Below are 27,948 nucleotides of genomic sequence, written 5' to 3'. Positions count from 1 at the left end.
CCTGTTTGAGTGATCATATGACTGGTAACCTTTAACCTCGTGTCAAAGCTAGCCATAGCCATGGCGGCAAGGCAGGATGGAGGGAGGACGGTCCTGGCTTCCGACGAAAGAACGCCTCTTTTACACAACAGAAGATGCAGACAAGAGAGTATTGGTGTAAGATCAGATAAAGACTTGTCTTTTACCAGTCGGTTGCACCGTGTATTTTCAGCTGTTGATGTTTCCTAAGTTTTATAATATGTGTCAATGGCGCATGGAGTATTGCATACTCATTGTTGTCAAATTGTGTGAATAAGATTGTACAACTTACCTTCATTCCCCTTTCCCTTTTTGAATTTCATTGTTATATACTGCCCATGTACAGCAAGTTGTTATTGCCCTAAGTGGTAGAAAGTTATTTTACTTTTTCACAGCCATTTCCCCATCTGTGCCGACTTCCGGTAATTTGCATGCTTACATAATTCATACCATCATACAAACCTAAAACTAGCTTTTCTGTCATCATTTTATCTGCTGATTATCTTGTATTATTTATTCCCCAGATTGACAACTCAATCCAGTTTGATCCCGAGGAACCAGATTATGATTCTGTCATCTACTCCCCAGAAGGGTCACCCGAAAAGGTAATTTGTAGAATATTATGAGGTATTCATAACTTAACTTCCAACATATGAGATGTGAGCAAAAATGAAGTCTTGAGTATGGTACTGGGAGTAAAGGACAGTGAATCTTTTAATGATAGTGTGTGGCAATAGACATTAGATGATGATTTTGTGCAGTTTTTATTTTGTACAGTTTTGATACAAGATTAAAATCATAGATAAGTTGAAGTGCATATTGATCACACATCTTCTTTCATTGTTCGTAATTGTTTATTACCCCAGGAAAGTCCACAAGAGAAGGTTACAGAGGATACAGCCAAGCTGCTGTCAGCAAAATATGAGGTATGGGCAGTTATCCCGTATCTCCAATTTCGTAATGGAGACATCAGATTCTACAGTCTGAAATGCAATGGTACTGGCTGTATTGTATAATGTTACATTTTCATTGCCCCAAAAATAGGAAGAAATATTTAGGATCATTCATGAAATGGTAACTTACTGGATGCTGAATTCGTTCATTCTTCTGCCTTTAGGGGCTTGACTATGACCTGGTTGAAAACAGCCTCTTTGTCAAGGAAGCAGCAGCAAACAATAAGGTATGACGACCTGTGATATGTGACCATTATGTTGGTATAGGGTGCCCCATGGCTATGGCAGAATGTCCTGTTTTGGTTTCAGTGGAACACATCTTCCAAGAAAAGAACCAAGTTTAGTGTGAGGTATTTACCAAAAAAAAGAGAAAGTATTTTAACTTTTCAAACTCTTTTAATGTGTCTTTCAGTTGAAGAGTTGATAATTTAGTGTAAACATGAGGGAACTACATGTAATTCTCTGTTGCTTTAAACTAGTGCTTACAGAATTTCAAGTAAAATGAATTACAATGTAGTACATGTTCTATTTTTCCCATAGCAGGCATATTTTATGTGTTGTATTGCACAGTAGTGTTGACTAAGAGTATTTCTATATGAACCACAGAAACTCATACGTATCAACATCAACCGCTGGGTGGTGATGCTGATGATCGGCATCCTGACAGCACTGGTGGGAGTTCTGATTGACATCATGGTGCATCAACTGGCTGGACTCAAGTATAGTCTGCTCAAGTCATGTATCCTTTGGGCAAATTGATACATCTATTCTTATGGTGTTCATTTATCAATTGATGTACTGCGTCTCTTATATGTTCGTCTTCAAAACATAAAAAATTAAACAACACATCAAGTCCATATCAGTAGGGTATAGACAGAAATAAGGGAAGAACTATCCTTAACCTGCACCACAGGGATTGACAGTTGTGTGGAGAAAGGTTGCCTTTCCATCCCCTTTGCATTGTGGGTCGCCATAGATGCCCTGTTTGTTTGCTTTGCAGCAATTCTCGTGGCTTATGGCGAGGTAAGCAGCTTTCTTGGCAATTTCTATCACACAATCTGTCTGGTCATGAAATGAATCATTTCTGCATCATTAATTAGGAATAATGGAGAATCAGTTAGTCAAAAAGTCAGGCTCCTTTTGTCTCCACCCAGTGTGTACCAGGTTAATATCCTTCCACTTTTTTGCAGCCTGTTGCAGCTGGCAGTGGGATACCACAGATCAAGTGCTATCTGAATGGAGTCAAGGTCCCACATGTAGTCAGGATTAAGGTAAGCATAGAACATGCATGTACAAGACTTTCATACTTGTCTGACAAGGGCTGATGATTCATTCTACTTTGCGACATGATGTAATACCTTGTCAATGTTATCAGTGGTTTGGGGCTTCAAGTGATAGAGAAGCCAGTGTAAACCTGTATGTTATTTGTAGCTATCTAATATTGAGTATTCTGTCTTATTGTAAATAATAGTGCTACTAAACAGAATGGTTGTAAAATTTACAAAATCCTTTGCCTTTACATGTAGACACTCATCAGTAAAGTGCTGGGTGTTGTCTTCTCTGTTGCGGGAGGACTCGCAGTTGGAAAGGTATGTCAGCTACTACTGTACTGAAAGGATACCATGTGTATGAAGTAACTTTGAATATAATATATTCAGGTTAAATTTAATACAATTTGATTCCAACAGTATCTTATTTATTTCATAGCCATTCTTTGAAAAAGAGATAAATCAGAAGTTAAAAGTATCAAATAATATGATGATAAGAATCCACCTGTGATTCTAAAGCTGTTCAGCTTCTGTTATATCTTTTGCATGTGATTGACTTGACCATGCTTGTTTCCATGGTAATAGGAAGGTCCCATGATCCACTCTGGAGCAGTGATAGCTGCTGGGGTCTCCCAGGGGATGTCAACATCGTTCAAGAAAGACTTCAAGGTAGACTTCAATTAATCACTGTCATGTAGAGAAAGCTTTCTGCAGCGATTGAAGCAATTGTCAGTGTACTTAAATATGTTTTATCATGCTTGCCTGGTATGTTCATGTATTTAGCACTGTAACATAGTTGATACATGTGCAAGGATTGAAAAGAAAACGCATCTTTGAATTGTCATGTCGGCCCTTTTTCTTTCTACTTGTTTAAGTTGCCATAGGACTATTAATTCAGGTTTGACACATTGTGGATACTGAAAGTCCTTTTGGTTGTTAGATTTTCAGATACTTTAGAACAGACACAGAGAAGCGAGACTTTGTATCAGGTGGGGCAGCAGCAGGAGTGTCTGCAGCTTTTGGTGCTCCAGTTGGTAAGAACCAGTTCTCTGATATGTTGCTTAGTACCAAATTAACTACTGTAATTGCCCACTTTTGCTCTATTTTTAAGACTGCACTTGTAATTGTGACTCCTGTACATGTGTATATGGCATCTTTTGCCAAAGGTGAAAAATGTTCAAAGTCAGAACAATGGTGTTTGATTTTTCTACAGTATTATTTATTGTTACAAATACTCGTAATTATTTTTATTGTTTGATCTGTATTCGATAATTCATGTTTCTAGGTGGAGTCTTGTTCAGTTTGGAGGAGGGGGCCAGCTTCTGGAACCAGGCTTTAACATGGAGAATTGTGAGTTGGCACACAAAACACAAAGCAACTATATAAGATAATGTGTAAAAGTTGTCAGAAATCTCCTGATGTCATAATGATGTTGGACATTATAGAATGTAGACTGCAGCTACTCAGTCAAATGCCTCCAGTCTAATGTATACAAGTGCTTTTACATGTGATGTGCTTATGGAGGGCATTTCAGTACCATGGACAGGGGAACTCTGTACATTGGCCCCATTTTCATCAGTCTGATCCTACCTAATAAGACTGTATTGTTGTCCCAACACTGACTAGTTCTTCTGTTCTGTGACAACACTCTTCACCTTGAACATCGTGCTGAGTATATATTTCGGTCGACCGGGTGAATTGGCCTATCCTGGACTGCTCAACTTTGGCAGGTTTACGGTAGGTCAACTGCTTAGCAACCTTTTCTAAAGGTTTCAATTCTATTCTTAAATCATGTTTTGAACCAGGTGACTTAAGTCCATAAAATGTTGCCTGAGTATATGGATCCAACAGTTTAAGTGTAGTAGAAACTGGTTGATGGTTAAGTTCTCGAGAACATTTGTGTTTTTGAAGGTTTTGAATTTTACAGCATTAGAATACTACATGTAGTACATGTATTTGTAGAATCTATATCAAGATGCCTGTAGCAAAGATGAACTCTACACCTTGAGTTAAGATGCTTGGTAGGAGGGATTACTGTATGTTACCACTTTTCCCAACAGGGAGTGAGTTACTTCTGGTACGAGATCCCCCTGTTTCTCCTGATGGGTGTTGCAGGTATGTGCTCCAGTACTGGACATTCTTCCCTCAAGTTCTACAAAGGTCATGGTTGTAGTTCAGTTGTATCATCATGGAGGTGAATCACCAATACAATGATGCAGACTCTATGTAACAAAATGGTCTTGTTGGTTTAGGGAAACTTTTTTCATTGTAGAGATTTGAATGCTGCATGCTAAAAGTGTTAAATTGTGCTGGAGAAAGAACACAGAAGACATATAAAACTAATTTAGGGTTTATATTTGTCTAGCATAATATATTTATACCTTTGTTCTATTAAGTGTTGATAACTGTTAGATATCATACCTTAACTTTTCTTATGACAGGTGGTTTGTTTGGGGCTCTCTTCAACTTTGTCAACCACAAGATCTGCATCTTCAGAATGAAGTCAGTACCAAATCTACTTTCACTCATCTAATAGTTGATGTTAAATATGCTATACATGATACATGATATATAGCACTTTCTACAGCTGAATTAATTTTACCTAGTAGTACCTTTGTTAGGTATGGAGTACTGATGTACAGATTTTGTAATGTTAAAAATCCCCTCTCCCATCTAGGTATGTGTACAAGCCCTTCATGCAGGTTGTGGAGGCAATGATGGTTGCCATAGTAACAGCCACGCTGGCTTTTGTTTCAATTTACATCTCTCGAGACTGCAAACCTCTCGGTCAGGACGAATCAGAGAAGCCACTTCAGGTAATTTTTTTTGCATCAATGTAAGTAGAGATGCTTCAGAAGAGAGACAATTTTTCTATTGCCAAAGCTTGAATCTGTTAATTTTTGTCAACTAATCCTTAGTATCATTGCTATTTTGTAGTCCATGCTTCAAGTAGATGTTGTGGTATAACTATTTGTTTTCTTGCGCTAGTTTTTCTGCAGTGATGGTGAATACAGCACAATGGCAACCATGATGTTCCAGACTCCAGAGCAGAGTGTCAAGAGTCTCTTCCATGACCCTCCCAGTAAGACAGCTCTTCCAGCTTTTCACAAAAGAAAGTTCAAGAAACAAATCTGTCTTCACTGTAAACATTAAGCTAGCAGCCAAATGTGTTGGAACAGTATCTCAGACCATTGGTGACGCAATCCTCCTCTTGTCCTCCAAATTGTATTTGAATTATATGGCTGCAGTGAGTCCAGCCTGCTTAGACTAAATGTAACATGAGTGTACTTGTTTTTGTACATTCCTCCATTAGATTCCTACAACATTGTCACCCTGAGTGTGTTCTGTGTCATCTACTTCATCCTGGCCTGCTGGACGTACGGACTGAGCGTGCCCAGTGGCCTGTTCATCCCCAGTCTGCTGTGTGGTGCGGGGTGGGGACGGCTGTTTGGTATCGGTGTCAGCCATCTGTTACCCACCATCGTAAGTTAATGGTTCTTCATCAATGGTTATTCTTGCTTTTTAAAGCTGCAGTTTCAAGAGTTTCTATTAAATACTAGTAGATAGTAGGATGGTTTGAGTTGGAATTTCAATAATCGTTTCAAATATTCATTAACATTTCTTATCATGGAATCTTTGCTCATCTGTTCATTGTGACCTTACAAGTAGACACGACTAGGCTAACATAGTACTGATAGCTAGAGTTAGCTGATAATTAAGTGAATTGCTGTGAACATTGCTGTGGTACAGAATGACGTGTTCTTCCAGGCATGGTCAGAGCCTGGGATATATGCACTCATGGGAGCAGCTGCTCAATTAGGTAAGAAATCTCTGTCCTCTCTGACTCTGCTAAGAAAAATCTGACGATTGTTGTTGGCTGTTATAGATCAAGGACATAATGTCCTTGTATAGATCAATTATAGTATCAATAGTAACATGTACCCAAACTTTTGCAGTTTGCCTACAGTACATAACATTATAGTTACTGTGTTCTGTAGAGTTGTTAGGTTGATAAATTTCACGTAACATTCTTGCCTTTGCTGCTACATTTTGTTAGGAGTAGCACTAAAAATTGGACATGCTTCTTTTGTGCAAATGCAAACTTTTATCAACACCAGTGTACCTAAATGTTCTGGCAGGTGGCATTGTGCGTATGACCATCAGCCTGACTGTAATTCTGATGGAGGCGACCGGGAATGTGTCGTACGGCCTCCCTCTCATGCTGGTCCTGCTGATAGCCAAGTGGGTAGGAGATATTTTCAATGAGGTAAGCAGCATTCAATTTCGACTATAACATGGAAATTATTAGCGGGTTTTGCTATATAGACATTAAGAAACAATGGATTTTATTGTATAGAGCTTACAACCTCATTATTATCAAACTGTACATGTGCTGTGATCCAGGATGTTTGTACCGGTAGTGTATTTGTGAGGTACTAGTATTGGAATAATTTTTCCTGCAGGGTCTGTATGATATCCACATCCGGCTGATGAGTGTGCCCATCCTAGGGTGGGAGCCTCCAGCCACCTCTACAACCATCTCAGCAAGGTTTGTATCTTCTGCAATCCTCACCTAGCAAATGCAATAGATTGCATTTTCAAGTCTCAACATTGGAAGATGGCACGTATGACTTCCACTTAGATATTGTTTTGGGGTAAAAATTAATACCCAGACTAGAATCTGGACAAATACAAAGACAGATACAAATTTTAAACACAATACTGCTGCCACTAAACCCATGTTTGACCTGCGTCCATCAGACAGGTGATGAGCCATCCTGTGACGACCCTGCAGCAGGTGGAGAAGGTGGGGAGGATTGTGGAGGCTCTGAAGGAGCCACATTCCAACCATAACGGCTTCCCTGTGGTGGATGTACCTGATGAGGTGTGGGCTTCATTTGTGTAGAATATAATACAACACCCGAGGTACCAGCCCGACCCGAAAAAATACACATTTCAATTCAAAATATTGCAAAATTAGTTGTCCCTAAACTAAAAAATTGTAACAACATCAATTCCAATGTATGAATCTGGTATTTGGATTTTCAAAAGCAGTGCACAAATTAATCTCTGGAATATTTTGGAATATTTTGAAGAGCATGTGATAACCAAATAAAACACCGTGTGATCACAAGGGCTGTAACACCCGTTTGGAACGTTATCGCAGCCTGTGTATGACATAAAGATTTTTTTGGAAGGTACAGTTGTCGATAAAAGTACACGGTGTCATGTTACAGTTACAGTTGTTTGTGTGTAACAGTATTGTTTGTTACTTGTTGTGATGTCCAGACGGATCTGGTGACGTCAGGGCGGTTCCGTGGGCTCATCCTCAGGTCTCACCTGCTGGTCCTCATCAAGAGGAAGGTCAGGATACAGTTCAACCATTTCAAGAGCATATTTACAAGAGCATTTATGAATCATTAATTGCATCAGATGTTGCATGGACATGTTGATAGACTTTACAAATGTATTCTTGATGCTTGATTTCCTGTAGGATTCTTTGCCTTCTTTATATCTCACACCAGTTGTAGTTATTAAGGCAGCCCTGTACTGTACTTTGTCCCTGCAGATGTTTCTGGAAAGAAGCCAGACTGGTGCCATCAGGAAAAACCTTCAGATGAAGGACTTCAGAGAAGCCTACCCAAGGTGCTGGACAGTAGTTGTGCATAAAATGATTTGATGATGCTCTACTATCTTATATAATCTATTTGTCAAGAGCACAATTATGAAAATGTCATCAATTGTGTCATTTTAGGTTCCCATCCATTCATGAAATCAACATCTCACCAGAAGAAATGGAGTGCTCTATTGACCTTCGCCCTTATATGAACCCAGCTCCCTACACAGTGTCTGAGGTGAGAAACATCATTTGATGTTACAGTTTAATTGTGAAAACTGAACATTGTGTGGTTTGGGTTGACTATGGGTGTTAACCAGTAGATGTGCTGATAGCATCATGTGTTACAATTTGTATGGGCTACATCAGGGATTTTTCAATGTAACTCTTTCTGTCCTCAAAAGAGAAATGTTACACCTTATCCTTTGCCACCATTACTAAGGTCTAGCACAATTGTTCTTTTCTTCAGGATGCATCTTTGCACAGAGTCTTCCGTCTGTTCCGGGCCCTTGGATTGAGACATCTGGTTGTAGTCAACAAAGATAATCTGGTAGGTATGAATTATTTGACCTATATCCTCATTTTCATTCTTTCAATGTCATTTATAGCCTATGAAGCTTTCTTGATAATAGAATCAGAATCAGAGCAAGATAAAAATTACAAGTTGAAGATGAAGACACTGCAATCATTCCACATTTCAATGTTATCTTATGTTTGTTCTGAAGAGGTCAATGGGTATGACTGACAGAATCAAATTTCTTCCTCAGGTGATGGGGATAGTGACCAGGAAGGATCTGGCCAGGTATAGATTGGTCAGCCTCAGGTCTTTGGACCTGGAGGAGCTGCAGATGTCGCACTAATTGTAAGGGGGCGCTGCTCACCACAGCCTGACGGATTGTACCCCCACTGAAATTTTTCGGACCTTCTGCCACGTTAAGGGTTTCCGAAGGGTGGCACAAGTTTGTTACCTCAGCATAGTTGAAAGGATACTCTGGAAGTTTCCTTCTCCACACAAAATGTTTTGTACTGTGTGTGACAGGTCTGAATGAGTAGCTTTGTGTATCAAACATCGATCATTAGGGAACATGGGCAAGATGCCATTGTTGAATGCTATTTTCAAACTATGTTCACCTTTATGTTCACCTTTAAAGTATTTATTTTTTCTATGCAAAAACTCTGGTATACATATTGAATTTATCTAATATTGTTCTTGCATATGCATTGAAAAGTAGTGAGTCTGATGCAGTTGATATTTTCTATAGGTTTGAATTATCTTCTGTTAGTTTTGAATTATTTTGTGAATATTGAGATAATTTCTCAGTCATGATTTCTTTTTTTTCTTTGTTTTTCTGTCTATTTTGTTGTCGGTTTCAGAAACTCAAATATATCAAAATGATGTTAAGTAACTAATTGTAAGTTGATTAATCCTGAACGCACATCTACTTGTACAGTACTATTCTGGAGTGGACTTTGTTGGACTTTTAGGACCACTCTGTGCAATATAGTGGTCACATCTATCGTTACTGGCTTGTCATGAACATAATGTCTAACATCATGTTTCCAGTAAGGTAATGTCTATAAATATACTATAAGCAAGAGTTTAAAGTTGAAGAATGTTAACTGGACCAAAGTTATATTATGCATCACTAATGGAAGATGGGAGGAATCCATCTTTCTAGGGTGCTAACTATTGTTTGTCATGTTCACATTTTTGGTATGAAACTGCTACAGGCAAGAAAAAAGAGTTAACGTTATAGAAGGGATCTATTTTCTACTACCAGTGTTCATTGAAGAAATGCAATTCTGTAGCATTGAATGCTGTCTGAGGCAATAAAAGAACCATGCTACTGGTTGATATTAAACCAACTATCTAAACACCTACTGTCCTTACTTGCCAGTGTTGGTAAGTTGCCTCTGCATTCATTTGTATACATGTAGATGTCTACTAGCGGGAAATGCCTATACATGTACATATTGTCACAAAGCATTATAATCAGCGTTTTGGTGAAAAAGAAACCATGTAGGTGTATTGTTCACAGAAAAGGATGATGAGCTACAAAAAAGAATTTGCTCCATGTAAAGCTAAAGAGACCTTGTTTCACTCACCAAAAGATATTTCTAGGTGTCTTATATGGAACAAAACATGAATGAAGTTGTGTCAGGTGTAATGACACAACATAACCTACATAAGGCAATGAAAAATCCACTGTAGATCATTAATGATTTACAGTTTGACCCATATTCTAATTTTACTGCTGGGGGAGTGGAGAAGGTTTCTCCTGGCTTCATATCTGCAGTATTTTATGTGAACCTAAGATGCTGCTGTGTTTTTGCTGATGAAAACAATGTGTTGATTACCAACACTCCAGAGAAGAAGAAATGGATTAAACCTCAATATATGTATTGCATTTATATCTTAAATGCACTGCAGTATTTTCGCTTGTGCATAGAAGATATCAAGTTCTTGATCAGTACGAGAAAGGAGATGTCCAGGGAAAGGAATAAAGTACAACAGTGTCATTTGATGTCATAGTTTATGGTCATAGTTCAGCTATGAGGTCATGGATCACCTGTGAAATACATTTCCATTAGTGATCAATCTTTCTCTAATAGTCCTTTATACACATTTATCTTATAAAAAATGTAATGAGCTTGAACAATACAATGGACATGTTTGACAATGGAAAACACACATTTTTTTAAAAGTACAGACACCAGCAATCAAATTTTCATGAATATTCTTCGAAAACATTTGCAACAAATAGTTTGAGGACACAACATTACAATTGACAAGAAATTAGCTAAAAACACGTTTCATGGCATAAATGTCAATATGACAGAATAAGGCTAGGTATACACGACATACATTCAGAAATGAACCCATCCACATTAAAGTGGTGCATATCCAATTATCCACACAGCACTTAGCTTAATGGTTTCATCTATCCCTTGCCATATCTGATATGCAGAGGACAAATTAAATTAGTTGAGGATAAACACTCCATAAAACCTTGAGGAAAGACAATAAAATACTTAATTGGTGAGTCACGATGTTATAAAGTTACGTACAAAATAAAATTTTAGGAACATTGTAACAACCAGTACTGCTGCCATTTATGCAAAGAATTGAATTATATGTACATATATAAAGAGAGAACCGATAGATAATTCTTTGTTATTTCACTTACATGACTTAAGTGGCAAGTTAAGGTAGTGACTTGTGCCACATTGGCAATATCATTAGTTTCGTCTGTGTTTTTCGTCCACAATACGGCAATCGATACAGCCCGCTATATATATACCTGGGGACTGGTTGACCTTTCAAAGCAATGGCGCCTTCTTAAATCAATACAACTGGCCTCGTGGATTGTTATTGTCTCACTCTTTCTTTCAAACTGACAGAAAGATAGCTTTCAAATCACTGCATTTTCACTTTCCGATTTTTGTCCTCGAGAATTTATGACTTCGCAGTTGAACTGATGGCGCTTTCACGATGTTTGGATGTATTCCAAGGCTCATATTGAGTCCATTTGCAATTTTACAAGAGAATGCTTTTTGTCGCCGGGGAAATTTGATCAATTACAAAGGTCTGGTCAATGGTAATTGCATTGCCTTTGTGGCGAAGATTCACTTTCCTCTGTCCCTGAGGGGTTTTGCGGCTCAGACGTGTCTTTTCCGTGAAAGTACGAAACGTTTCTCTGCAACGAGTGTCAACTCTTGTAAACCTACTCTAGACCAACCCTAAGCTAGACTTGTCCTACAAGAATATCTATCTCCATACATTCCGCACAGTTTACGTTACATACATGTGCATCACTACAGTATCTTACAATATCTAGATGAAGAATCGTAGGAAAATAGTTGTTATTCCCGAACTGAACTGCGTGCCATCTACAGTACCACCAGTCGATCTGTCTGTAAACAGTCGTGAATCGATCCCAAACGAGAGGGGGTTACATTACCATTAAACTTTTACTGAACCGACATTTTTCCTTCTTAAGTACCAACCGTGACGTCAAGATCACGTCAGTCTTAATCTCCTTTCTCCATCGATCGCTCTGCCGCTTACCTTCATCTCTATCTGCTGCTCCATCACATAATCCTCACCAACTACTCAAACCCACACCGTCCATCAACACTGTACTCCCGCCACTTTCAACTCTGCAATTTTACACCACAATCCTGTCATGTCGAATCCCTATAGTCCCTTTCACATTTTCCTAGAGAGAACGTCCATTCAAATTACACCAAAGAATATAACTGAGGAAGTTCCAGCTAGCTGGCTTCATGCCCACAGTCCAATAGCCAATACTCAGTGGCACGAAACTATCATGCACCCATATCTCGTCCGTTTCTATCACTAGCAGCGTCATCAAAAGTCTGTATATTTAGTGTGATCACTCAAATAGCCAGATTTTATCAAACAACATCGTGTCTGCTGTCGGCCCACAGTTGTTGTACATCTCTACGACTCTTCAAATTTACTCTTTCTCAAGGTCATAAAGATTTCCTTAAATAAAGACTTATATTCTGGTGGGCTACTTTCCGAGGGGATGTTTTCGTCTGACGTTTTTCTGGACACAGGTTGTGACGTCTGTACGGCTTTGCTAATCAGGAGGTGGAGTTGGTCTCTGCTTTTAGACCTCTCTACAGCCACAGCCGACGCTTCTGATTTCAGTCTGCGTCTCAGGTAGGGTGAGTTGGCGTGCGGTAACTGCTCGTGATCGGGCTGTAACTCTGTGGGCAACAGTTTGGACAGGAGGGTTTCGTACTTCTGCTTCATGGCGTGGTACTGTGCGTCTATCTCCGTCAGCAGCGACACCCCCGACTTGGGAGGGTTCTGCATCATGTCGTCCGACTCGCTGCGCTTGAGCGAGAGGTCCGAAGAAGCAGTGCTAAACCCTTTGTCGTCACTGTCCAAGTCCCCGTTCACCACCCCGCCATTGGCGCCTGCCGTGTCGTCAAGTTCAACATTGTCCTCTTCTATGTCCTGATGGATTCTGTGTTTAAACTCTGATAGACTTGATAAACTCTCGCCACTTTTACTCCGCGGTCTTCTTTCGTTCCGCATAGATTTCATACATCTAAGGCAGACGTTCCCCTGCATGTCCTGCATCTGTCTGAGCTCATCCTCGAGCTCCTTGGTACGGAGGGCGTCTATCTCCAACTCCTGGGCCCGCTTCTCCAGAGTCTGGTTCTCGTGTATCAACACGGACACTTCCATCTCCAGTTCGTCACGCTTCCGCTTCTCGAAATTCTGCTGTGCCTGAAGAAAACAATTGCACAACTCATGAGCTCAGGAAATGAAGAAAAATAAATACACAGACGAAACGCTTACTTACTTCTGAGAGCCAGTCATTCAGCTGATCTAGGCTAATGAAATCCGCCAGACACGATACTAGTGTCTCCCACTGACCTGCGCTGTCTTGACCTGGTCCTGTAGAGCCTTGATCTCGGACTCGTACGGGTTGTTCGCCAGGAACACGTTGGAGTAGGTGTTGTCTAGACTGTTGGCACGTCTGAACTCTCCTACCTAGGATTTGGACATACGAAACTGGAGTTAATTTTATGGCCACATTAAACGGTGCTATATCTAGTATCACTTCTCCTTCCCCCTTGATTGTTACTGTTTTCAAAATGTGTAGATTTCTTAACAAGTTGCTTAATATATAGCTATTACAGATGGATGTTTGTTGAGTGATACTTAACACTTTCCCGAGTGCCATTCATGCCCATACGATGCTATGAGGGAAAATGTAAGAAAATGCTACTGTTGTTCCCCACTCGATAGTGCTCCAGTGCTCCTGCTGTTGTGATCCGTTTAGAGATCTACAGTCTAGATCGTGTCTGCAGACAGCCCGAAACTCATCTACTGCCAGTGAGTGAGAAAATCGATAGCGCACCCTGCAGACTGATAATACAAGAAATTACGCTTCTAAACACTGCACTAGACGCACATGCGTCATAGGGATGAGCTGCTAATTTGATCTAATGAATCAGAGTGACAGGGATGGTTTACTGCACAGAGACATGAGTTGGAGAACTAGGTAGTTGGATCAAAATTGCAGCTGGATAATAGAGTGGAGAACAAAGCGTGACGTCAGTAGCATGTCCTTATATTTGCCGCCCGGAGCCACACCACCTCCAGCGAGCTGGGCGTGCTGTTCGTCTGTTTCCTCCGCTCCCTCTTTCTGCGCAGGCGCTCCTGCTGCTTCAGCTCGTCGATGGTCGCCTGGTGTTCTTCGCATCGCTGTTCTAACGACTGGATATCCCCACAAAGCCTGGAGGGAAAAGTAAGATGAATAAATTACTGAGTACTCTAAAACAATTTGGACTGCTTAGACTTACGGACTGCTTACACCACGGTGAACACTTAGAACTAGAACACGTCATGTTATGCTAAAGCATAATGCACACGTATGCCATGAAATATTATTCTATCCCATGTACTTTAAGTTTTATGACTACGTTTATCATTTAGTGCAAGCGCAAAACTACTGGGGCCGGCTGAACGATAAGTCGATTTGTATGCGTAAGGCGGTGTGTTTGAAATATGGAATATGGAAAGGTCAACTGATGGCCCTTGGGTCTGCTGACGCCCAAAGGCTCGAGTTATTACAGGATCGTGGAGACTTGTAAGCTGTAATAGATGATGCGTTAAGTGCAACGTCGCATGTTGGAGCACCCAGGCGCCTTGATGATACAACCCTCTATCAGGTATTTATTATACAGCGGTGTTCCAATGTTGACTGTAGGGATTTCAGGGCGAAAGTAAACATTATGAAACCTTTGAAAAAAAATTCAAAATAAGAAAAAGATCAGAAAATGTCGAACAACTAGAGAGAGATTCATTAGGTCCGATTCTCGCCACAAACAAGCAAACAAACAAACAAACAGACAAATTCACAACCAGATCACCGAAAAGATAGTCCTTCGTTAAAAGTTTGCTTCTTACTTGTCTATTCTCTGTTGCAAAGCCTCCTTTTCCCGTTCTGCCCGCTGATTGGTCCGTTCCAACTCCTGACAGTTGCCGTCTAGCTGCTCGGCCAGGCGGGCTCGCGACTCGCTCAGTTCGCGGAGTTCCTCCAGCTGCCGGGCTAGATACTGCGGAATAGGACAGGACCAATGACACTGGGTCAACTATGGACGAGAAGATAGATGACAACAGGAAAGAAAAACGGAAAGACGCTACGGGGCTTTGCCTAGAAGACGCAAGTCTATATACGCTTGACTGGCCCAATTCATACTGTAGCATGGTGCAATATATATGCACATCGTGTCACAATCACGGAGGAAAGCTCTTCCTAAGAACAGCCACCTGGTAACAAGTGCCATATTTCGCATTCAGAACGCATCGTGCACCAAAAGACACTGAATATATACAGTGCTTTTGCGCCCCGATCTTATTAGGTGCGAAATTTGAAATCCCGAGGGTATACCTTCTGAAAAGATTTGCTTCAGCGCATGCTTATTGTCTAGTGCTGATACGCGTATTAAATGTAATCTAGTTTGGTATGAATGACTGGGCTTTTGAAAGTCACAAGCAATCATTGAGATCATTGTGGCCCGTGGCAGGTGGATGAACCGAATGAAATATTTATGTAACTCCCATGCAGACTTGGCCATATATACAGACAAGCCAGGACGTCCAGTGTGAGACGATAAAGTATGAGAGAATTACAAAAATGCAAACGTAGATCGATTCCTTTTAGTTACGCCATACAGAACAGCCGAAAATATCATTTGTTATTTTGGGGAGATATAAAAAGCTGCATGTCGACACAGAGACATCTGTAGTTAAGTTCTGTATGCTTTTGGGAAGCCCTGAATACATAATCAAACAGACACGTGTGAACGGGGTCTAACTTGGGTCTACATATCATTGTAGCCTCTACCAGGCTTCAGAAACAGGCTGGAAAGAGTCCGCGCCAAGAGAACAGTTTGCTCACTCCCCTGGCATATCATCTGTCTATTTGACCAATTTCTACTCTTTCCAGTCACTTCCCGAAGCCTGGTAGACGCTACTATTATCATGCCATGATCCCTTATTCAGACAATATTATGCGGCGTGTTGCTGTGAAGGCGGACATGTTGCCTGACTGTAGACTTCCTTCTCTGATCCGGCGGCTCCGTGTTGACTTGCAGCAGACATCCTGGGCTCTGTTCTGTTTCCGCCCAGGGTCAGGAAGTCTACACTTGGTTCCCTGGGTACATTTATCACTACAGTAGCTCTGCTGTATATTTTGTCTGTGCTTATTCAAACTTCGAATTCTCACTGAATGTCTCTACCGGGCATAGATAGAGCTAGCGGAGGCCTGCGGCAGGAGGGTTATCTAGTGAAGCATTCACAAAGTGAAGAGCCATAAAGGGCGACAGAAAAGGGTCTGCTAAAGAAGAATGAAATAAAGGTTTAAGTACTTTGTTAAATCATCGTACAAAAACACAGACTCGCGGTTTTAAGGGTCGCGAACTTCAGGATGAAGGTCATATGCCATATTAGTTCTCAGAAGAGAGCAGGAAGAGAAATGGTAATTTGCCGAGTGCGTCCAAACATCTTTGGTTTATATCGATTTCCTATGGCTTTCTGTCTCCCTGCCAATAATAGCCCATCCCAACTAACCCGTGGTCCGCCTCCGTTCAATCACGGGTGCCATGTTTTATCATTAGGGACATATAATGTCTCGGACGTTCTAGACTTTCCGTTTGGCCGCTTAATCAATACAGATACAAGAAGGGGTGGGACCTATAATTTGCGATGTCAAAATAACGGCGGGACATTAATTTGTAAAATGAGAATTGCGCCAATCGACGTTCTTTTGAACTCTACCGAATATGACGTAGTTGAGATTGTCCTGTCTGGATATAATGTATTGTACATTGATATTTTTATGAAAGCTCCATAAAACGCATCGCTTCGCCCATCACGCATGCATCTGATCGAAGCGCAACAGAGCGAAAATGTAATTTCCGTCAAATACAGTTCATGTCTATAAGAAAATGAGGGAAGGTGAGCGGCTAATAAATCCACTGCATATAAATATTTTTATTCTATGGTATAAGTAACGTTATATATATGTGTGTATCACATAAATGGTTGCTCAATTTGGTTGGCGAAATGTTGACATAGGTGACGATTTAATGGGAAATGATAAAGAGAGCAAATAGCGATCTTCCTGGGAGAACCCACAGCCTATTTGTAAAGCAAATATCTGTATTTGCACAGTAAATTGTTAATTGGTTGACAACCAATATTCCTCTACGCGTAAAGCCGGTAGGAGAAGATAAATGAATAATTGAATTTCTGCAGACTTCATATCAGCGTACACACTCCCAAAGCACGACGAGCTTTCAAATTATTTCATTTCTGTCTTACTTCCTCTGTTTGTAATTTCTAAGCGCAGACGTTTTTTTACTTCAGCAGGTTGGTTCAGCAGGTTGGTTCTGACGGCGACAGAAATCAATGATTCAAGTAGATGATTGATGCCGTATCATATCATAACACTTTCACGTGGTCTAAACTCGATAACATCAACAGAGTTGCAAATACAGGCCATTACTTTGCTCTAACCCCTGGCTAGATTTCGGACGATGAAATGATCTCTGACCCGGCCGTTATCTTTTGTAACCGTCCAGACATTGTTCAAACCAAGCAGGATAAATCTAGCCTCCTTGTCCACACAGAATGTGTACTAGTATCATATGCATGCGGCGTTATCAGGGAATTATCTCAATCACACAATGACAATTCGCAGCGGGACGAAATGCTTCTAATTTATGTAAATCCTGTCTAATTACCCTGATTGAATTTGAAGCTCAGTCCAATTTTGACCATCTGTCATCGCTACTCGTAAAATTTCTCCGATTGTTATAGAATCACAAATTGCGAATGTGTAAAAAATGTACCTTTCTGAACATATTATCCCTTAACTCCCTATACACACATTTATGGATGTGACTTTCGGCTGCATCGAATACAATAATATTTTGTAAGCGTGATTTATTCCATTGGATTTTCCCTTTGACCATAAAATGGACGTCTGGAGATTTTGAAGTCGGAAATTAATGCATCACGCAGCATTGCTAGGTCGTCAGGGATCAGTAGCGGCTCTGTCCGACCTGTCAAATACAGAAACATCAAACCGCTCATGTTTATATTCTACACAGCTGCGCTGTTCGCATCTACTCGCCATAACACTTTCGCTAAGGTTATATTTGCACTCCTGGGTCATATTTGCACATGCATTATTGCGCCATAACGCATGATGTTCCTTACCTCTATTTCGAGCGCCTGGTCTTCCGTGATCTGCTGCGCCTGTCTCAGGGCGCCTTCTAGTTCTTTGTTCCTCTCCAACAAGGTTTTCCCCAACTCGGCAGCAAGTTGGAGATCTGTGGAATACATGGTGTTGAATTTGATATCGAATGTGAGAATGTTAGTATTAATTTTATGCGAGTGTCATGATAGCAAATGATTAAAATGTAAATTACAATTTATTCTGTATTCAATGGATCAGGATTCGTTCAAGTAAAAGAAATGAAGGGCACTTAGCTACTAACAAGGATTCACACGTTCATTAACCTCAGTGGACCTTGTTCCTTTGAAAATACGACCGCATGCAAGCTGACGTCGCAGTATTCCCTTCAGATTGATAAAGATTCATGCACTAAAACCTCTCTGGTCGCCATTGCTGAATTTTGTCATGCCGCCGAGACAAGTTGACGCATTTAGTATCATCAGCATCAGGCATGAATAATTGCTGAACGTAATTACAGCGAGAAGCAATGCACACAGGCTAGAGTCTTGTTGTGTCCCTGAAATATGTTCGTCTGAGTTACGCCAACACCGCAGAGTACACTTATCCAAACACACCAACATGCCAACATGCTAGATTCACCATAACATCAACACGATAACGCTACACACAGCTGGTTTCTTCACGGTGGAAGAAAATGTTTGACTCAAGTCCCTTGACATTTCTCTTGTTAATTCTGTCTGCCAGCCCGTGCTAGGATTTACTCTCGTTACAACAACCCCGGTATGGCGAGGAGCGAACTTTACCGTTACTAACGGTTATCGTTAACAGGCAGGTGAGGTGCAAAGGTGTTTTGATGATTGTGAAGCCAATCAATAAATCTTACAATCAAGAGCAAAGGTCACTCTTTGGATCTGCGCTACTCCGCTGCAGAATTTCCACATGTTTCATATGAACGGAAGGAAGGAATGCCTGCTTATCGGTACAGCGCAGCAGCAGACACAGTGACAGCGTGCCACGTACCTTTAAATTTTAAATCCCCCTTCAGTACAGGGGCATTCCTGTCGGAAAGGCAGGCTCTGTATTATATGGCTGTGAAACGTGTTTGTACTTGAGTGAGTAAATATAGCCCTTTGTGAGCTTTGTGGTGTAAAGGTTTCTCCGATAAGATGCCAGTCTTTACAGATCCGTCCCTGCTACTTAGAACATATGTTTTTTCGCCATTTTCCCAGCGTAAACAACATGCTGGACACTGCCCTATGAGCGCCATGTTCTGTGACCCAGGTGGGCCACTTGTCCTTCCCAGTTCACATCTCATTGATTTCTGTACAAGTTAGCGGCACTGAAGCAAACAGGAAGGTGATATTTACCATTTTGGTACCAGTCCTCGTCTTCCACTCCCAGATCCGCCTCCTCGGGATTCTCTTCTTCTTCCATTATTTTCATTCCCGACATACAGCTGCTGATCAGACCTTCGATCAGCTGTGAGAAGGCCGAGAGAGGCTACCTGTGGTTATTCCCGTACCTGGGCTTTACAGCCACCGGTACCCCACCGTAACTCGGTTCTGACATCTATGTACGTGGCAGGGTGGGTATTGGGGGTCGGCTTTGCACCGCGCCTCCTGATTGGCTACCTAGTGGGACCGGCATGACGTCAGATTGTTGAAGACTCACGTGTCCAAGCTTTGCTGGTGACCTCTGTGTGAACGCAGCAATGACATCTAGCGAGATATATTGGTTACGCAGCGTTTCTGTTGCGTCCCAGCTTTCGCACTACGAAAAAAAATCTAACGAAACACAGCATTTATTACCGTTGTTTATTTTACGGACGTAAATTACGTAACAAGCAGGTTCCTTATAATTAAAAAAATCGTGTGAACCGTGTGAACCCTACTTGAGTTCCTAGCACCAAGTTTTTTAACCACTTTGCTAACAGCCTAACTTCTTGGTACAGGCGTCGATGTGGTCTATAACACTTCAACGTGTGAAGTCAGCAAATAATACAGCATTTTATGACCCCAATTCTTTTATCGGTCCTTTGTACCAGCTGAAAATATTTGCCGTTTCCAAGGCTACGCAGTATACATTTTAACCTAAGTATACTTCGACCTCAGACGACATTGGTGTTTCATTGCACACGGCATTTTGATCCATTTTGTCCTTCTAGAGGCTCGAGATTTAGACTAGTTTTGTTCATTTTGCAAAGTCTTGCGCACTTTGGCCTACTAATTAAGGGGACTTAAGATTGTTACACTAACTTGTCGAGGACTACTTGCAACTCACCCTCAAATCAAGTCTTATGGCGTCCACATCACGAGAAACGAACGACACCTGCAAAACGGCCTGGGCCGCAGAGCCAGAGCGTCAGGTGGGCGATCGTACATGTATGGTTACGTCCGTGTGATGACTATATGACGGCTGTCGTTGCATGTGAAGATCTTGTCACCCAAGAAAGTATTAATTACGTAGTTGTTTTTTGCATAACTGTTATCCCGCCATTTTCCTAGTTGAAACTACTAACATGTAACGTTACCAACAGTGTTACTTTAGTGTCAACATCACGTCTACAAAATACTTTATGGGCTCTCGATAAAGGGTAAAAGATTGAGGTCGCGCTCAAATACGTTTAGTGTAGTAAGGCTGACGTTAGCTCACCGTTTTATGTCGTCTCAAGGTTCCTGTGCCCAAAAAGCCCATTGCTAACCTAGACTCGCAGGGCCTGCTGGATATCTCACTTCTCACCGCGAACGTGGCGCAGCTGAAGTTAGTCCTGGACCAGGGAGTCGAACAGAGATACTTCTACGTTCTCGTCATCCTGCTGTGCCTGTCCATAACACTTCAGGTCAGGATCTCAAGTACTAGATAACTGTACGGGTTTATTTGAGCGTTTTTGCGGCGTTTTTCTGCAGCTTTTTCAACAGCAGGAGGCAACCTCCAGGAAGATGTACAAAATACAACGAAATTCGTGAAGAACAAACCTGATCCTGCATCTCATCATGTCTTAAGTCTTTCAAGTTGTAAATCTTTGTCATTCATCAATTTAAGTCCACCAGGCGTTTCTTCTTCTTCCGTTAATGTCCGGCTGCCGTCACTCCGACAATTACTGACATGTTCAACGGGTCAAAGGTCACCATATACTAATATGTGATTTAGGCAAGGTTTGACACCTTCGAAGCGAAGGTCGCCAGGGATGGAGACTGTATAATGTCTTCAGGCAGTGAGTTCCAGTCTCTGATCGTTCGAGGGAGGAAGGAGTAGAAGCGTTTTATTTGATGTTTAACTGTCCGACCGTATGCCCACACAGGTGGTGCTGGCAGCCATGTTGGTGTCCAAGTACGGACAGTCCGTAGAAGACGACGATGACGAAGGCCTCCGTGGGAAAAGTCTGACAAGGTTTAACAACTGGACCACCATCCTGTCCCTCTTCATCACGGTTATCAACATTGTGGTCTCCGCTTTTGGCATATCTGTTATTAACATTTCCACAGGAGGGCCAGGCAACGGCAGCGCTACTTAAACCTCAAAACTAATAACGTTAAAATCTTTATTTCAAGAAATTCATGTAGCGTTAACACTGTAAAACCTTAAAAGATGAAGTAATATTTCTAATGTCATATATATTGTACAACATATTATATAAATACCATAGACTGTCTTCGTGCCTGTCACGTTACACACAGTACAACCTTGCCTATTGAGAGCTGTTACTAGTGTTAGGCTCTGCTACCATCTTTATCAACGGACAATTTAACAATTTGTTTAACACTTTGATAGCAACAAACATTAGCAAACAAACGGGAATTGCTATGTGTAGTTTTATAGTATAGATATAGCATAAACTGTATATACTCCACTCGCACACAAACAGGTCTGTCCAACCAAAGGGGGTTGGGTAGACCAGCCAAGGGAACCAGACTGTAGTAAACCGTTTTATCCGTTTTATTGCCCCATCCTACATGTATCATTGAAGTCGCAGGAGCTAGCATTAATTAACCAAGGCTAAAATGCAATAGTTGTTATTTTGTTGGAGCAATTTTGTTTACTGTGTTGAATTGTTACCGCTCCTGGATGCGCGGACTTGTTTACTGACGTTACCATATTTTGTTGCTATGAAAAGTGATATGCTGTCCCGCTCGGAGCTCGCTCCAGAGGGTGCCCAAAGTGTCCATGTTACTCAACATTAAAACATAATATTTTTGAATTTATATTTCGTCTTACACAACAATATCTTGTCTGGGAAAGGCTGACGAATGCTACCACCATCCACGGAGATTGTTTAGGCTATCTTCGTTTTTATTACTTGACTATTAATTGTTTAATTTGTTAATTTGTTGTTAAGAAATTCACTCTTTCAAAATCGGCCAGCTTTATTTCTCTATCTTGATGTAACCGTCAAACTAAGATCATCTCCACTAAAAGATAAAACCCTGTTCGTTTAGTATTCTGTGCACTGAAATTAAAACCCCTCTGAAAAGCCCAAAATATTTCTATTCATTTGAAGTAAGAAACACAACTTTGGAGTGTAGTTGCCATTTTCTAATATTCCATTTCACATGTTTCCGATTACGTCCGCTCGAATGATATATATAGTTGGTTACTTTTCGGGACGGTATCACTGTCACTCTTGAGACGAGCAGAAACATGTCTTCCCCAGCACCAGCCGCTGTCTTACCGGCAGCACCTGCCAAGAAACCCAAGGTCGCCAGGAAGCCAAGGAAGCCGGCAGCTTACCCACCAGTTGCCAAGATGGTCGCCGCCGCTATCGCTGCCTTGAAGGACCGCAAGGGATCCTCCCTGCAGGCCATCAAGAAGTATATCGCCGCCAACTACAAGTTCGACGTCAACAAGCAGGGCCATGTCATCAGGCGTGTCATCAAGACTATGCTGGCCAAGGGTCTGATCACTCAGGCTAAGGGCAAGGGCGCCGCCGGCTCCTTCAAGCTTGGGGCTGCCGCCAAGAAGGCTCCCAAGCCCAAGGCAAAGAAGCCTAAGAAGGCGAAGAAGCCCAAGAAGGCGAAGAAGCCCAAGGCTAAGAAGGCGGCGAAGAAGCCAAAGGCGAAGAAGCCTAAGGCAAAGAAGCCGAAGGCAAAGAAGCCTGCAGCCAAGAAAGCGGCCAAGAAACCAACAAAGAAGGCGGCAAAGCCAAAGAAGAAGGCCGCGAAGAAGGCTGCTCCCAAGAAGAAGTAAACGCCTTGTTCACACCAACAACCCCCGGCCCTTTTCAGGGCCACCCACATTTAAAAAAGGACTGTATGTGTTTCCATATACACTTGTATGTTATTGATTTATTGATAAAAATAACATTAGGTCCAGGTAAGTCGCGTAACCTATTGACGCTTTGCATCAGTTGACAGTCTTGTAAAGATAAAAATTACACCTGTTTTATATTTTGACAATAAAATTTGAATTGAAGCACACTCCTCCCATGAGAACTTCTCTCCTCCCACCAAGTAAATGGATGAGCAATTAAATGAATACATTGATTTTCATCATTTTAGGGAAATGATAATTTTGATGACGGTTGCATGAACCCCTTAGAAAATTTTTGTGCCTTTTCGATAGTTCCCGCCATTCGGTTTCCTTTTCTTTCTGAAAATTGTCTCACTCAGTCACGAATGTAGCAATTTTTAATTCTTCGAGTAAAAAGAATCCTGTCATGAAAGGAGCCAATCGTACTTCGCGCTTACAATGTCAGCCAATCAACACTGAGATAAATCAACCAATCACAGGCTATCCCACGTCGGAATTGACCAATAGGAAGTCGCGTTGTCCGACTATAAAGATGTCGCGGCAAGTATAAATTTCATTCGTCTTTGACAAATCGTCTCGAGAACTTTCGACATGGCTCGTACCAAGCAGACCGCCCGTAAGTCCACTGGAGGCAAGGCCCCCAGGAAGCAGCTGGCCACCAAGGCCGCTCGCAAGAGCGCCCCGGCCACCGGAGGTGTCAAGAAGCCTCACCGTTACAGGCCCGGCACCGTGGCTCTCAGGGAGATCCGTCGTTACCAGAAGTCCACCGAGCTGCTCATCCGCAAGCTGCCCTTCCAGCGCCTGGTCAGGGAAATCGCCCAGGACTTCAAGACCGACCTGCGCTTCCAGAGCTCTGCCGTCATGGCTCTGCAGGAGGCTAGCGAGGCCTACCTGGTCGGTCTCTTCGAGGACACCAACCTGTGCGCCATCCACGCCAAGCGTGTCACCATCATGCCCAAGGACATCCAGCTGGCCCGCCGTATCCGTGGCGAGCGTGCTTAAACACCTAGCCTGACCCAAGTAACCCCGGCCCTTTTCAGGGCCACCACATACTTCAGAACGGACTATACGTGTCATATATTTCTTTTATTGCGTAATCAAGTATACTGCAATATGTGCAGCGCTACAGAGGTGTTCTAAGTGCTCTGGTGTTTCCCTATATGGATACGAATGTATGTGGATGTAGCTTTACGTCAACATTTCTTATTTAGTGCGCACTGATGCCCGTGTTTTGTCCAGTCTCTAATTAGCGGCTTTGTGTTTGCTCAGCCTCCACTGAAATCTAAAACCTAACGGTCCACCTTTGTAAAGCTTCTTGATACACGGAGTCAACAGACATCCGAGTACATTATATCAATAACAAAAGCTAGAGGGCGATATAAACGCACAGGTACTGAAAAAAAAAGCCAGTTATTGGTGCTAGCATGGTTTTAACGATATATGATGCAGGTGAATGGAGTGAGTTTATTGTAGATAATCTTTCTAAGCGTATTTCATGTCTGTGCGCCGTGTAGTGTTGAGCCCAGTGACGTTACCAAATACCGACATGCCATGGTTGCCCGGAAAGCCCTTTGCAATGAATGGGGAGTCAACAATATACTCCACGCGTCCTGAACGCTCTAGGTATAAGCACAACTACTACTAAGTAGGGCAATTTTTGTTTGAGGCACACCCTAGACTCAGAAACATTTACACTGAAGTGATTAACTATTATAGCTCTTTTGTGAACATTGAGGTGGCCCTGAAAAGGGCCGGGGGACTGTCGAGAGCCGTAATATTTACTTCTTAGCGGCGGTCTTCTTGGGGAGGAGTACTGAGTGGATGTTGGGCAGCACACCTCCCTGGGCGATGGTCACACCACCCAGCAGCCTGTTCAACTCCTCGTCGTTACGGACGGCCAGCTGAAGGTGACGGGGGATGATCCTGGTCTTCTTGTTGTCACGGGCAGCGTTGCCGGCCAACTCGAGGATCTCAGCGGTCAGGTACTCCAGCACGGCGGCCAGGTAGACTGGGGCGCCGGCACCGACGCGGTTGGCATAGTTGCCCTTGCGCAGGAAACGGTGCACACGGCCGACAGGGAACTGAAGCCCTGCACGGGAGGATCGGCTCTTCCCCTTAGCCTTCTTTCCCTTACCACGTCCAGACATGTTTGTTTCGTTCTTGCTCAACGTATGTCGATGCAAAATTAAGTGTGAAAGGGCTTTCGTTCAAATTTATAGGACCGTAGCGGACCAAGAAGGCGACCAATGAGGGATCCAGGATGGTGAGATAACCAATCATGCAGGGCTTGCATTGATCATTTACCATCCAATCAGTTATTTCGATGCATTGACAGCCAGTCTGTTACGACCACGTCCGGAACCAACTCGATTTGCATATCATAAAAAGAGACGGGTAACAGGTGGTTTTGGCGGGAAAATTAGCAATTGGATACGCCGCTATTTTCTAATCGTGCTGTGGTTGGTCAAATTATCTCAATCACTATTGGACAGATTCGTTTTCTGGCTTTTGATTCGTTGAGAGATGTGGAAGGGCAACGACCCAGTCACTCCGTTGAGGTCCGTAAATATCGTATAAAAGTGACAACTTACGTCTCAAGAACATTCTCTATCCTAAATCAAGGAAAGAAGCATCATGTCTGGACGTGGCAAAGGAGGCAAGGGTCTTGGAAAGGGAGGCGCCAAGCGTCACCGTAAGGTGTTGCGTGATAACATCCAGGGCATTACCAAGCCCGCTATCCGTCGTCTGGCCCGCCGTGGTGGTGTCAAGCGTATCTCCGGTCTCATCTACGAGGAGACCCGTGGCGTCCTCAAGGTCTTCCTGGAGAACGTCATCCGTGATGCCGTCACCTACACCGAGCACGCCAAGCGCAAGACCGTCACCGCCATGGACGTTGTCTACGCTCTGAAGCGCCAGGGCCGCACTCTGTACGGCTTCGGCGGCTAGACTAACTGACCTACTATAACGACCCCGGCCCTTTTCAGGGCCACCCATATCATCCAGAATAGGACTGTATCGGCCCCAAAACACATCCGTTCCAAGCTTGTATTATAGACAGGAAAGTTATAAAAGGTGTGCAGGACTTAGAAAGGTACTGAAATACAAGAATCAAACAGTTTCAATCCTGCAATAGCGAGGGACAAGTGCAACAATATAGTTTGGCGAACACTAGATAGGAAAACTGCTGCATTGTTTAGGAAGGCCGCCAGGGGGCTCAAATTCCTTCAACCTAACCATATACCAAACTTCGACGGTGACAATCCATTAAAGGCGTTTGGAAATTATATGCTGCTACACCACACACATGGTTACATTGCAAACCCTACCAAAAACATAACTATTTCGGCTGAGGTAATAACGAGGACGGGACAAGGTGAAGGTGAGAAACGGTCACCCGTAAAGGATCGAGTTGGCACAGAAGCATTTACATAACTCGTGATGTCAATGTTGTGGTGATTCCAAAAACTTGTGTAAGAGAACAAAGGATCCAACATTCCTCGCCTTTATTACATGGTTATTTATATAAATACTACTACATATTGGGAGGCCAGCAAGCATTGGCTGTGTCAAAAATATGTCAACTCATCGTAGCGCACGCACCATAGGACATGTATGGAAACGTCACCAAGCTATGAGGCAGGCCAAATATTTATATAACAGTCTCGAATAATGTTACTTAAGGGCATCTCGAGTCCCTATATATAGGGTCCATTATTTCAGATAATGACTTTAGTCAGATAATTGTGACAAAGGCGTGCCCGGTCTCTCCGACACACTGTCAGTGGGCAAAGTGATCCTAGATAACTGCAGGTCTTTTGTTTTTATAGCATAATGTTTTAAAGGTTGCCAACATCCAATATAAACAATCCAACAGGCCAGATAAACTATCGTCTTCCCTCTCCATTGTTTTCCACGTTATCCAGCACGGCACGAAAAACGGTATTTACGGATGCTTAAACTATGCTTAAAGTCAACGTATATTCCGTCTTTACGCATCTATACACGTCTTATACGAGTACGTAAAGATCGACGTTACGTGGTCTTTCCGTAGGTGCGGATTGATCCTTATTTTCCGGTTTTCACGTAGCCTTTAAGCACTTAAAGATGTCTTAAATAGACAATGAAAATATTTTTAAATTGTAAGTAAAGTTAACGTATTTTTATCATTTAAGCATTTTTAAGGATAATATACGTACGTGTAAAGTTGACGGAAAGGTGCGGATGGATCCTTATTTTCCGGTTTTCATGTAGCCTTTAAGCACTTAAAGACGTCTTAAATAATGATGAAAATATTTCTAAATTGTAAGTAAAGTTGACGTATTTTCATTTTTTAAGCATTTATTACGGCTCATATAAGTGTGGGTAAAGATGACGGATAGGTGCGGATGGATCCGTATTTTCCGGTTTTCACGTAGCCTTTAAGCACTTAAAGATGTCTTAAATGATGATTAAATATTTTAACTGTAAGTAAGTAACGTATTTTTATTGTTTAAGCATTTTTAAGGGTAATATACGTATGTGTAAAGATGACGGAAAGGTGCGGATGGATCCTTATTTTCCGGTTTTCACGTAGCCTTTAAGCACTTAAAGAT

The 27,948-nt window shown here is 42.0% G+C and overlaps 6 protein-coding genes across 7 annotated transcripts; 4 read left to right on the top strand and 2 right to left on the bottom strand.

Annotated features, from left to right (window-relative positions):
- The first annotated feature begins 44 nt into the window (after nucleotides 1-44).
- Nucleotides 45-9,224, top strand: LOC109484860 (H(+)/Cl(-) exchange transporter 7-like). Its single transcript, XM_019788222.1, has 26 exons — nucleotides 45-156; nucleotides 543-623; nucleotides 885-944; nucleotides 1,136-1,198; nucleotides 1,578-1,710; nucleotides 1,885-1,994; nucleotides 2,162-2,242; nucleotides 2,498-2,560; nucleotides 2,825-2,908; nucleotides 3,180-3,273; nucleotides 3,525-3,589; nucleotides 3,866-3,976; nucleotides 4,300-4,354; nucleotides 4,681-4,741; nucleotides 4,917-5,055; nucleotides 5,228-5,321; nucleotides 5,553-5,722; nucleotides 6,008-6,059; nucleotides 6,379-6,506; nucleotides 6,703-6,788; nucleotides 7,001-7,124; nucleotides 7,529-7,603; nucleotides 7,809-7,885; nucleotides 7,995-8,094; nucleotides 8,326-8,406; nucleotides 8,624-9,224. The coding sequence occupies exons 1-26, from the start codon at nucleotides 61-63 to the stop codon at nucleotides 8,714-8,716; spliced, it is 2,376 nt and encodes a 791-aa protein (XP_019643781.1). The 5' UTR covers nucleotides 45-60; the 3' UTR covers nucleotides 8,717-9,224.
- Nucleotides 9,225-10,108: 884 nt separating this feature from the next.
- On the bottom strand, nucleotides 10,109-19,714 carry LOC109485077 (cerebellar degeneration-related protein 2-like). Of its 2 annotated transcripts, none has more exons than XM_019788511.1 (6): nucleotides 19,477-19,714; nucleotides 18,130-18,242; nucleotides 14,812-14,960; nucleotides 13,996-14,137; nucleotides 13,273-13,389; nucleotides 10,109-13,122 (listed from the first exon to the last, which is right to left on the bottom strand). In XM_019788511.1, exons 1-6 carry the CDS (start codon nucleotides 19,559-19,561, stop codon nucleotides 12,322-12,324), a joined length of 1,407 nt encoding a protein of 468 aa, XP_019644070.1. In that variant the 5' UTR covers nucleotides 19,562-19,714; the 3' UTR covers nucleotides 10,109-12,321. The 2 variants fall into 2 exon arrangements, with proteins under 2 accessions (XP_019644070.1, XP_019644078.1); XM_019788519.1 differs by having other exon boundaries at nucleotides 13,999-14,137; nucleotides 19,477-19,713.
- Nucleotides 19,715-20,405: 691 nt separating this feature from the next.
- On the top strand, nucleotides 20,406-21,844 carry LOC109481984 (ninjurin-2-like). Its single transcript, XM_019784605.1, has 3 exons — nucleotides 20,406-20,474; nucleotides 20,781-20,948; nucleotides 21,411-21,844. Exons 1-3 carry the CDS (start codon nucleotides 20,406-20,408, stop codon nucleotides 21,621-21,623), a joined length of 450 nt encoding a protein of 149 aa, XP_019640164.1. The 3' UTR covers nucleotides 21,624-21,844.
- Nucleotides 21,845-22,711: 867 nt separating this feature from the next.
- Nucleotides 22,712-24,358, top strand: LOC109481976 (late histone H1-like). Its single transcript, XM_019784591.1, has 2 exons — nucleotides 22,712-23,289; nucleotides 23,926-24,358. Exons 1-2 carry the CDS (start codon nucleotides 22,748-22,750, stop codon nucleotides 24,356-24,358), a joined length of 975 nt encoding a protein of 324 aa, XP_019640150.1. The 5' UTR covers nucleotides 22,712-22,747.
- Nucleotides 24,359-25,052: 694 nt separating this feature from the next.
- On the bottom strand, nucleotides 25,053-25,518 carry LOC109485762 (histone H2A, gonadal-like). The gene has a single exon (XM_019789447.1). The coding sequence runs from the start codon at nucleotides 25,501-25,503 to the stop codon at nucleotides 25,135-25,137; it is 369 nt and encodes a 122-aa protein (XP_019645006.1). The 5' UTR covers nucleotides 25,504-25,518; the 3' UTR covers nucleotides 25,053-25,134.
- Nucleotides 25,519-25,980: 462 nt separating this feature from the next.
- LOC109485858 (histone H4) lies at nucleotides 25,981-26,966 on the top strand. Its single transcript, XM_019789532.1, has one exon. It carries the CDS (start codon nucleotides 25,991-25,993, stop codon nucleotides 26,300-26,302), a length of 312 nt encoding a protein of 103 aa, XP_019645091.1. The 5' UTR covers nucleotides 25,981-25,990; the 3' UTR covers nucleotides 26,303-26,966.
- The last annotated feature ends 982 nt before the right edge of the window (nucleotides 26,967-27,948 follow it).

Source organism: Branchiostoma belcheri, unplaced genomic scaffold (genome assembly GCF_001625305.1).
Source record: "Branchiostoma belcheri isolate BF01 breed outbred unplaced genomic scaffold, Haploidv18h27 scaffold11, whole genome shotgun sequence".
In the NCBI taxonomy this organism is placed as follows: Eukaryota; Metazoa; Chordata; class Leptocardii; order Amphioxiformes; family Branchiostomatidae; genus Branchiostoma; species Branchiostoma belcheri.
This window is presented reverse-complemented; position numbering and strand designations above follow the sequence as displayed.

Bases quoted from the DNA above. Each gene is read 5' to 3' on its own strand.
- LOC109484860 (XM_019788222.1), top strand. From the start codon at position 61: ATGGCGGCAAGGCAGGATGGAGGGAGGACGGTCCTGGCTTCCGACGAA. The intron at 3,977-4,299 runs GTAGGTCAACTG...TTTTCCCAACAG, and splicing joins TCAACTTTGGCAGGTTTACG to GGAGTGAGTTACTTCTGGTA. The intron at 6,789-7,000 runs GTTTGTATCTTC...TGCGTCCATCAG, and splicing joins TCTACAACCATCTCAGCAAG to ACAGGTGATGAGCCATCCTG.
- LOC109485077 (XM_019788511.1), bottom strand. From the start codon at position 19,561: ATGTCGGGAATGAAAATAATGGAAGAAGAAGAGAATCCCGAGGAGGCG. The intron at 18,243-19,476 runs GTAAATATCACC...TGTATTCCACAG, and splicing joins CGAGGACTGGTACCAAAATG to ATCTCCAACTTGCTGCCGAG. The intron at 13,390-13,995 runs GTGTGGCTCCGG...TCCAAATCCTAG, and splicing joins CGCCCAGCTCGCTGGAGGTG to GTAGGAGAGTTCAGACGTGC.
- LOC109481984 (XM_019784605.1), top strand. From the start codon at position 20,406: ATGGCGTCCACATCACGAGAAACGAACGACACCTGCAAAACGGCCTGG. The intron at 20,475-20,780 runs GTGGGCGATCGT...TGTCGTCTCAAG, and splicing joins CCGCAGAGCCAGAGCGTCAG to GTTCCTGTGCCCAAAAAGCC. The intron at 20,949-21,410 runs GTCAGGATCTCA...ATGCCCACACAG, and splicing joins GCCTGTCCATAACACTTCAG to GTGGTGCTGGCAGCCATGTT.
- LOC109481976 (XM_019784591.1), top strand. From the start codon at position 22,748: ATGTCTTCCCCAGCACCAGCCGCTGTCTTACCGGCAGCACCTGCCAAG. The intron at 23,290-23,925 runs GTAAACGCCTTG...TCGTCTTTGACA, and splicing joins AAGGCTGCTCCCAAGAAGAA to AATCGTCTCGAGAACTTTCG.
- LOC109485762 (XM_019789447.1), bottom strand. From the start codon at position 25,503: ATGTCTGGACGTGGTAAGGGAAAGAAGGCTAAGGGGAAGAGCCGATCC.
- LOC109485858 (XM_019789532.1), top strand. From the start codon at position 25,991: ATGTCTGGACGTGGCAAAGGAGGCAAGGGTCTTGGAAAGGGAGGCGCC.